Raw genomic sequence first — 9,337 nt, 5'->3', positions numbered from 1 at the left:
CTGGCAGAAGAGCGCGCCAAGGAATGGCGGTTCTGGACGGGGCAATCCCAGCTGAGGGGACCGGCGGCAGAGCATGGGTGGGGCTTGGAAGAGGGCGGTCCTCATAGAGGGGCGGGGCTTGGTGAGCGTTGCCGGCGGGCCCGCGGTACCTCCCGCGCTCTGACCTGCGGCTTGTAGGTCCGAGCTGGGGACGGCGGCGCGGGTGGGTCATGCTTCGTCACTCCCCCTCGCTGTGGGAGCTGGTGGAGGAGCACATTCCGCTCCGGGAGCGACCCGAAGTGAAGAGGATTCTGGGGGAGGCGGCGGTGGACCTGAGCCTGGAGCTGCGGGCGGAGGTGGGGAGAGGGAAGGTGGGCCACGCCCCTGGGTGTGATTTCCCACCTCCTGCGGGTCCCTGGCCCTGCCGGGGAACTCCCGAGATCCTATTGGGTCTCACTGTCCTGGCCCTCTCCCCTTTGACTCTGTCCTCTCCCTCACTCCCCCAGCCCCCACCATTCCGGTCACTCCCCTCCCCAGTCGCAAGGTATCCCAGCTCTCCTTGCAGGTGGCGATGTTACGGGCACTGCTCCAAGAGGCTCGATCCTCTCAAGCCCCCAGCTCCCGCCCCATCTCTGACCCCTCTTCTCTTCTGGCACCACCGCCTCTCCTAAAGGACCTCTTGCGCCAGGAACTCCGGCAGTTGCTCCAGGGTCTCCACCACAAAGCCATCTGTGAGGGCAGGTGGGAGCCTCAGGCCTGGGTCCTTTCCCCAGATACCAGGTGGGCTAGCCCTGCCCCTAACAAAGAGCCAGGGTTGCCTTTTCTGTGGTTTCCAGAAAGGAGCCTCTCATCTTCCTTCCTGTGCACCTTCTGCAGGGACCAGGCCCAAGCTTGGGTCCAGTATAGCCCCAGGGTCCTGCACTTTGCCTTGGAGGAGCCCAGGTGTGATTTGCCAGAACAGGAGATATTCCAGATGAGAGGTGGTAGGCCCAGGTAAGGTGATGGTAGGAGAAAGGGATCTGTCCCTGCTTGGCAGAGGGCCCTAGCCAACTGGTGGGTTGCACCTGGCTCCATGCAGGAGGTTCCAGTCACGGGCTGGGCACTTCCACCACCACTTGTGGTAGAGATCAGCACATGAGGGCTGCCGAAACCCAGAGGAAACACCTGCCTAGCCTGGGGACAGGCAAAGCTTCCTGGAGAAAGTGGTTTGATCTGCGTGTTGTCGTATGAGGAGCAGTTTTCAGGGAGATGAAAGAGAGAAGAGCTTTGTAGGAAAAGGGAAGAAAGTCCAGCAGGCGATTGCTCCTCTGGCCTAGAGAACAGGAGTGAGGGCTGGGTTAGGGAGGCAGGGAGAGCTAAAGAGGATGGCTACAAATGGTATTTACAGCTGGGACTGAATGAGATAAAACATTCATAAGTGAATGGCAGCAACTTCTTTTTCTAATCCTCACACAGCCTGAGGTGGGCAAAGTCTGCACTTTGCACAAGAAGAAATTAAAGGCCGGGCATAGTGGCTCATGCCTGTAATCCCAGCACTTTAGGAGGCTGAGGCAGGAGGATGGCTTGAGGCCAGGAGTTTGAGATCAGCCTGGGCAACACAGGGAGACCCCATCTTTACAAAAAGTGAAAAAAAAAATTAGGCGTGGTGGCACATGCCTGGATTCCCAGCTACTTGGGAGGCTGAGGTGGGATAATGGCTTGAGCTCAGGAATTTGGGGCTTCAGTGAGCTATGATTGCACCTGTGCACTCCAACCTGGGTGACAAAGACCCTGTCTCTAAAAAAAAAAAAAAAAGAAGAAGCCTGGGCAACATAGTGAGACCCCGTTTGTGCAAAAAATTGAACAGGTGTGGTGGTGCACACCTATAGTCCCAGCTACTCAGGAGGCTGATGTGGGAAGAGCACTTGAGCCTGGGATGTCAAGGCTTCAGTGAGCCAAGATGGTGCTACTGCACTCCAGCCTGAGCAACAGAGCACAATCTTGTCTCAAAAAAACAAAAAAACAAAAAGAAAAGAAACTAAAGCTCAGAAGGGATAAGTGCTTTGTCTGAAGTCACACACAATGAAGGGTGGCAGAGCTCATTTGCAAAACTAGGCTCCCAAACTCTTACTCTTTGCACTATATTATATTGTTTTTGTGAGAAAAGAAAGACAGTTGTCTAGGAGAAGTGATGTTTGGGTCCTGAAGGCCTGGGGTGAGCAACATGGGGAGAGTAATAGTGACTTCATTGCCAGCAGTGGTCACAGAGATCTCAGCATCATCAAGGACCAACTGAACGTGTCCAACATTGACCAGGTGGCCAGACATCTGAGGTGAGGCCCAGGGGCACCTGCATGTGTGTAGGCAGGGGTGGAGACAGGGATGGATCTTGGCATGCTGGGATTGTGAGAGAGGAGGAAGGTAACATACTGGGTGGGGAGACCCATGTGTGTCAGGCTGAGAGATGGAAAGAGCTGGCTGCTGTAGAGCTAGTGAGGTTGCTTTCAGGAAGCAGCCAAGTACAGATGCCATGGCCGAGCCTGCCTATAATCTCAGCAATTTGGGAGGCTGAGGCAAGAGGATCATTTGGGCCCAGGAGTTCGAAACCAGCTTGGGCAACATGGCAAAACCCCATCTCTATCAAAACATACAAAAATTAGCTGGGCATGGTGGTGCATGCCTGTACCAGCTACTTGGGAGGCTGAGGTGAGAGGGGATTGATTGAGCCCTGGAAGGCAAGGCTACAGTGAGTCATGATGGGTGGCAGAGCAAGACCCTGTTTTAAAAATAAATATAAATATCTTGACTCTGGGGGTAGCCACAGAGGATTTTAAGCAGAGGAAGGGCTGTGATGTGAGGGAAGATGGAGGCAAGTAGAATCACAGCGCAGAAGTGCGGGAGAGAGAAGGATGCCTGCCAGGGTGAGGTAGGTGAGGGGAAGACACTTCCTGCCCAGAAGGAGCCTTGTGGGGGCCAGAAGTCTATGCTGGGGCAGCCCACCAAGAAGCAGAGGGCAGTGTGGGCTGAGGAAGGACAGGTTGGGTGGGGCTTCTGCTGAGGCTGGAGGTTGCGGCCATGTGGTGGACTCAGCTGAGCCCTGGTCCTATGTCTCGGGTTCTGGCTGCTGCTCCCTCATGTCCCAGGGGCCTTCTGGAGGAGGAGTGTCACACCTTGGAGAGGGAGATCCCCATCCTGCAGGTGAGCCACAGCCCTGCGCTCTCCCCCAAGCCTCACTGCTGAGCATAGACACTCATGCTTCTCACCTGGGTGAGGCCCATGTACCTGTGTGCATGCATAGGTGCGTGTACAGGCTGTGTGAGTCCCGCATCCGTTCCTCAGGGATACATGCTTGTGTGCACCTGCAAAATCCTAGAGGCCCAGGATTCTAATTGAGCCCTTAAGGCCAGGGCCAACGGTTTTAGGTCTTTTGCCTCCTTCCTTTACCTGGGTCTGGGTACAGGCCCCACCATTATCTTGCCAAACTCAGCTCTTCTGCAAGGCTGGTATTCCCTGGGGAACATGGCTGCCCTCATGGTGGATGGGCTGAAGGGGCTACATGGGCATGCCCTAGGGATCTAGGCCTCTGTATCCTGCCTTGCCCCACCCCTACCTTGAGTCTGGGCACTGACAGCTCTCCCTGCCTCTCCCTGCAGCGCTGCCTGGAAGAGGAGTATATGAGGCCTTGCCACCCCTCGGAGGCAGCCCTGGAGCCCACCCTGGCAGGTGAGGACACAGATCAGGGCCCAGAACACTCAGCCTCCTGCTCCCACCCTGCACTTGTACACACCCTAGAAGAGCTGGGCACTGGCTCAGCCGAATCTCTCCTTCAGAGCTAAAGGAACAGAAGAAGGCCATGGAGCAGGAGCTGCAGGCATCTGTGGGGCCGCCTTGTGTCTCTCCCAACCACAGGTAAACCACAACAGTAGACACAGGGCAGGGTGGACTGAAGGATCAGACCACCACCCCCCACACTTACTCCTTTCTGTCCAGGCAGTGGCCCTTGGGGTCCTCCACGCAGGGCCTCAGACCCCTGCTTCCTCTCTGTGGGGTTGCACCTCTCCAGTGCTGCCTGCCTGCACCTCCTCTGGAGCCTTGCCTTCGACCTCGAGGCCAGGCCGCTACCCGCCGCTGGGGACGGCAGCTTCAGTACAGCCCCAGGGAAGGGTCAGCTTCCACGCCCATGTCCAGTGCAGCATCCCAGGCCCCAGCCTGAAGGGCTGGTCACCGAGTAGGCTCTGGCTTCTGCCAGGATGCACCCGTCTGCCACTGCTGCCTGAGCTGCTTTGGCCCAGCCAGCTTCAGATCGGTCTTGGATGAGCTCTCGCCAGGACCCCAAGGCTGTTGGTCTGTCTGGCCTTTGCCCCACCCCCTTGCCAGATCCCTGGTGTCTGGAGCTGAGTGGCCGGGCATCGGTCCCAATCATCAAAGCCTTTGGCCTTTCTCTTCCCAGGCCTTCACAAAGGCCTGGCAGACAGAGGTCCCATTCCAGCCTGACTCTTGTCCCCTGGGGGACCCAGACAAAGCACAGCAGCCGCTCAGAGACAGGAATAGAAATTTCATTAAAATCTATGGACTTTAAAATCTTAGTGGTGCACGATGGGCAGGGATGGGCGGCGCACCGTTATTGCTACAGAGGATTAGAGGTGGCTTGGCCGGGGCTGTCACTGCACAGAGGACGGACAAATGGACACTTCAGGGATTCAGACACTTGGGGGCTTCCGCTCCGGAGAGGGGAGGGGCATGTGGGCTGGGGCCATTTGGCACATGAACAAGGGCAGCACATTTGGGAAGACTGGGCCTTTAGCCTGATGGAGGAAGGGCAAGGGGGTGTCGTGCAGGGTCCCCTTCCCCGGGACGCTGGGCTCAAACCTCCTGTGGAGCAGCCCCTACCCCATCCCCCAGAAACAAATGCTTTGGGCAGGCTGCTGGGTCACGGTCCTCTGCTGGCTGGGCCTGACAGCCAGGGCTGGAATGAGGGGCAGAGACCCCGGAGCAGCCCAGTGAGGTGCAAGCAGGCCTGGAAGACAGACTGGACCCAAGGCTGGGGGTGCGGAGGTGGCAACCACAGAGAATACAACGTTTACAAAAATAATTACACAGATAAACAGGGCTGGGCAGCACAGCCTGACAAGTAACACTGCACAGCCCCCAGCCCCTCATCCTGCCCCTAGGGAGGAAGAGCCAAATGTGCCTGGCAGAGGCTGGGGTCTGCTCTGAGGGCAGGAGCACTAGCCATGGGGCTGGAGGCCCACCCAGAACCTCAGCTCAGGGCAGGGTATAAGGGTATCAGAGGCCACGTAAAGCCGCCCAGACTACTGGGGACCTGGCCCGAGACCCCTCCAAAGTGCTTTGGACCTCCCAGCAACCCTCCACTCCCACCCCTCCCCACAGCTGCCATCTTGGCATCCAAAGGACGTGTAAACACTGGGGGCACGAGCACGAATGACTGCACTAGCAGTAGTGACCAAGATGACAGCAGCCGTCCTGGCCAGGGCGTGGCAGGGGGCAGGCGAGACACCTGGCCTCCGCCTCACCAGTCTCTGTGTTGGGAGCACGGGATGGGGGTGGGGCCCCTCCCCTGGCAGCTGTGCTCATATCCGGGAGTCCTGGAGGCGGCTGGAGCCATTACTGCCCACAATGGGGATCTGGGCCTTGTCCGGGTGCAGTGGCTGGACCTCGAAGCCGTCATCAGGAGAGGGGATTATGGTGGGGGCGTAGCGCCCAGTCCGGTGCTCCAGGAGGGCAGGGCCCCAGTCTCTGCTTGGCTTTGTGGCATTTTTCAAACGCTGCATGAGGTAGGCACGGGGCACAGGGGCAGGGCACGTCAGGGGGGAGCCCTTAAGCCCCTTCCAGCCGGCCCCTCCCATTTCACCTGGCTACCCAGCCTTCCCCCGCCCTCACCTGCAGGAGGGTGTCCCCGTCTGTGCGGCAGAGCCGGAACATGGCGTAGAGGGGGATACAGAGGACGGAGGACAGAGCCATGAGGAAGCCAATGGCCACGGCCCAGCCTGGGTACTGGTAGTGGTTGTAGGTGATCGGCTGGTACTGGATCACAGTGAAAACTAGAATAAACTGCACGGGGCAGGTGTGGGAGTGGGCATGAGGCTGGCCTAGAGCCCAGACCCAGGCCATCCCTCTATCAGCACCCTTTCCTCTCTGGCTTCCCAAACTAGAAAGGGGCATTTGGGGCAGAACAGGGACAGCTGTCAACATCTGGGCTGTGGAAGAAGCAGGCAGGGCCAGGGGACCGGGGCACCATGGGTGGGAAGGCTCTGCGGAGGGAAATCTGTCTTTGCCGCGGTCCTGAACTGGCCGAGCACAGTCGAGCTGCTGCTGCCTTTGGAATTCAATCAGTTCTGCTCAAAGACTCGCTATGGCTTCCCCTGGCCGACTGAAGTAAGGCCACATCCTGGACCTTTAGGCTGTCACCTGGCAGTGCGACCTCAAATTGTCTTGCCTGCCACACGACCCCGCCCTCAGTGTTTCAGTCACACCCAGTGTTTCCCATCCTCTCTTCATTTATTCTGGGGAATCATCCTCTGCATCTTCCTCTGTCAAACCCTATGCCAGTGCCCTCTCCTTCAAGAAGCCATCCCAGATTTCCCCCATTTCCTCCTGCAGGGCCTCCCCTCGGCGTTTTCCACCTGCTTCCCTTAGAGTGGCTTGGTTTAATATTCCCATAGACCTGGGAGCTCCTGGGATTGCATCAACTCTGGGGGTGCAGTGCCCAGTACAGTGCCTGCCACAGTCTCTTGTGTTGATTTGAACTGACTGGTACAGAGAGGCAGAGGAGGATGGCAAGAGGGTAGGGCAAAGCCCTGCCTGTCTACGGCCGTGGGGACAGGGACATTCAGCCTGGGGAAGCTCCACGGGCTGAAATGGTGAGTGTCGGGCTGTGGTGCTCTAGGGAGCCTCCTTGGAAAGAGATGAGTGAGACTGGAAATAAGACTTGTGGCTGCAGCAACAAAAGGAGTGAAAGGAGGCAGAAACACAGGCAGTGGCTGGCGGGTCACCCGGAGGGCCTGGGTGGGAGGGTGTCCCAGCATCCTCCTCCTGAGGTTCCAGCCCCATCCTGAAGCACAGGGCCATATTCTAGAATGCAAGACCCACATCCAAACTGGAGGACCCTCTGGGGATGCTGCACACGATGGGAGCTTATAACAGGTTTCCTAAATGGAACAGATCCTGACCTACGTGTGGACAAATCCCTCATTTGAGCTGACAGAAGGGTGGAGTTTGTCAAAAAGAGCTTTTCAGAAATATGAAAAAAGAAAGCCCCCAGAGAAAACACAACAGCCCAGAAAGCCAGGCTGGAGTTACCCCAAGGAGAGGACTCTAGGCTCCCCTAAAGGTAACTCCGGCCTGGCTTCCTGGGCACAGGAAGGGCCCCGCCCACTGTGCCTCAATCTTGTGGAGACACCAGATCCCAGCCAAGGGTGCCCCTACAGATCCTTTTTGTGCTCATCTCCTTCCTCCCCACTGCCCTTGGCAGGTGCCCCCTGGTCTCTCCCCAGGACATCAATCTAGTCTGAATGCTGGGAGACCCTCTGAGCCACAGAGGCTGAGCTCCCCTTGGGCCACTGCCCCAGAAGGCATGGTACTCTGGGGTGGTGGTGCCTGCCCTCCCCTGCCTCCCACCACCAACACTTCCGCTCCTCCTGTTTCAAAGCTGGGCCAGTGGCCAGAGGGAGAGCCTGTGCCAGGCTCGGGAACATCCCACACCCTATGGGGTAGAGACCTCAGCCCTCCACAGGCCTTTATTCAGAAACATGAGCCACAGGGAAAGTCCGGTGCTGAGCCCCCTGTGCCACTGAGGCATTAAACATGACAAGAGTGTGGCTCTGAACACTGCCCGGGCCACTGGGCCAGCCCTCTCACTGTCACTCAGAGATGGCCCTGCCTGTCCTCTGTGGAGTGACCATTACACTGTCAATACCTGCTTTCCCCGAATCTCATCCCAAACAGGAGGGAGCTAAGTCATACGGTTTTAGCCCCTGGACCATTCCTCCCTCCTGCAGAGGTGCTTCTAGTGTGGCGCTGGCCCAGGCTTGGAATTGGACTACCTGATTTGAATTGTGGCTCTGCCTCTTATTAGCTGTGTGACCATGGGCCAATTACTTATCCCTGTGCTTCAGTTTCCTATCTGTAAGGTGGGGATAACAGTGACACCTTGGAGAGCTCCATCACGGGTTACATGGGAACGGTGTGTGGAAAGTGCCTGCTTCCTTGCCATGGTGGATTCCTTCCACCAATTCAGCTCCCTGATGGGAATTTCTCAGCTGTTGAATATTCATAAAACCTGGAACACCCCCCACCCAAGCCAGCCCACCTCACTGCCTGGAAGGCTTGCAAATTGCCCCCATGCAGAGCTGACATCTGATTTCACAGCCTGATCTACCAGCCTTGGGCTGCTGCTGGAACACTCGTTCCCACCACATAGCCAAGGCCCTGGAACACCCTCCCTAGAGGGATGGGAGATGAGGCCAGCAGGCAGAGGCTGACACGCTATCCGTATTGACTCCTGAGTCCCCCGGGGTGCCAGGCAGGAATGCCTGAGCAATGTCTGCAGTCAAATACAGGCTGTGGCACTCCTCTCCTAACCTGAGGCCAGGGCCTGGGCAGCTCTGAGTCACCACACGCCTCTCTGACTCTCTCCAACCTCCCTTAGCCTCCCAAAGGCCAGAGTCATGGGTATGGAGCTCTGGCCAGGTGCGGGAGCTCCTGCTCTCCCTCCGCTGGGTCCCAAGAGATGGACACATGGCCAAGGGGCAGCAAGGGAAGGGAGGGGCCGGCCAGGGAACTCACGAAGATGATGGCGGGAGAGACGAAGCGCCAGCAGATCTGAAAGAAGAGGGGCGGTGGGAAGCCCAGCATCATCTGGATGTCCTGGAAGTAGTTCCGGTGCCCTGGAGAGAGGAGGGGTCAGCAGGTCCACAGGACAGAGTGGGCGGGCCAGGGGCCGGGTCACGGGAGGCCGGAGGCTCAAGTGCTCACCGTAGATGTACATGATGGCCACACACATGATGCAGGAGATGACCACCAAAGAGAAGCTGGCCGCATAGTTGTCCATCAGCAGCAGCCAGTAGATGCCTGCCTGGGGAACAGTGGGCGGCTGTGGGAGGCGCCTGCAGCCCCGGCTCCCCCACCCTTCCCTGCATGTCCTGGCAACTCTGAGCCAGCCCTTCCCTTACTCAGCTCTTACCTGGCTGGTGAGGGGGATGCCCAGCAGGAAGCCAGCCACAGCCACACCCAAGGTCACATAGGTCTTTTTCTGCAGGATCCACTCATTCCCCACCTCATCCACAATGGCTGTGACCAGCGTCTCCAGGAGGCAGAACTGCAGGATGTGGCTGTCAGATGGGGGACCTGCCCCTTGTTC

At 57.9% G+C, this 9,337-nt stretch overlaps 2 protein-coding genes across 59 annotated transcripts in view; one reads left to right on the top strand and one right to left on the bottom strand.

Moving 5' to 3' along the window:
- Positions 1–103: 103 nt before the first annotated feature.
- On the top strand, positions 104–4,539 carry CCDC24 (coiled-coil domain containing 24). Of its 30 annotated transcripts, none has more exons than XM_074009256.1 (8): positions 104–335; positions 653–720; positions 856–972; positions 2,217–2,291; positions 3,102–3,156; positions 3,612–3,681; positions 3,789–3,867; positions 3,953–4,539. In XM_074009256.1, exons 1-8 carry the CDS (start codon positions 210–212, stop codon positions 4,188–4,190), a joined length of 828 nt encoding a protein of 275 aa, XP_073865357.1. In that variant the 5' UTR covers positions 104–209; the 3' UTR covers positions 4,191–4,539. The 30 variants fall into 30 exon arrangements, 25 of the variants coding, with proteins under 25 accessions (XP_073865357.1, XP_073865363.1, XP_015292558.1 ...); XM_074009262.1 differs by having other exon boundaries at positions 3,949–4,539; XM_015437072.3 differs by having other exon boundaries at positions 2,214–2,291.
- The window catches only part of SLC6A9 (solute carrier family 6 member 9), a 35,076-nt gene continuing 30,237 nt past the window's right edge, over positions 4,499–9,337 (bottom strand). For 21 of the 29 annotated variants that reach the window (XM_045372424.3, XM_065523607.2, XM_005543620.5 and 18 more), the window contains 5 exons: positions 9,161–9,295; positions 8,953–9,052; positions 8,764–8,864; positions 5,860–6,030; positions 4,499–5,744 (listed from right to left, as the gene is read on the bottom strand). In XM_045372424.3, coding sequence (XP_045228359.1) covers positions 5,550–5,744; positions 5,860–6,030; positions 8,764–8,864; positions 8,953–9,052; positions 9,161–9,295 — 702 coding nt within the window. In that variant the 3' untranslated portion in view covers positions 4,499–5,549. The remainder of the gene's footprint in view (positions 5,745–5,859; positions 6,031–8,763; positions 8,865–8,952; positions 9,053–9,160; positions 9,296–9,337) is intronic. The other 8 variants (XM_065523593.2, XM_074009081.1, XM_074009126.1 and 5 more) reach the window with 1 other exon arrangement.

The sequence above is a fragment of the Macaca fascicularis genome, chromosome 1 (assembly GCF_037993035.2).
Source record: "Macaca fascicularis isolate 582-1 chromosome 1, T2T-MFA8v1.1".
NCBI classification, from domain to species: Eukaryota; Metazoa; Chordata; class Mammalia; order Primates; family Cercopithecidae; genus Macaca; species Macaca fascicularis.
The sequence above is the reverse complement of the archived record's forward strand: the minus strand, read 5'-3'. Positions and strand labels throughout refer to the sequence as shown.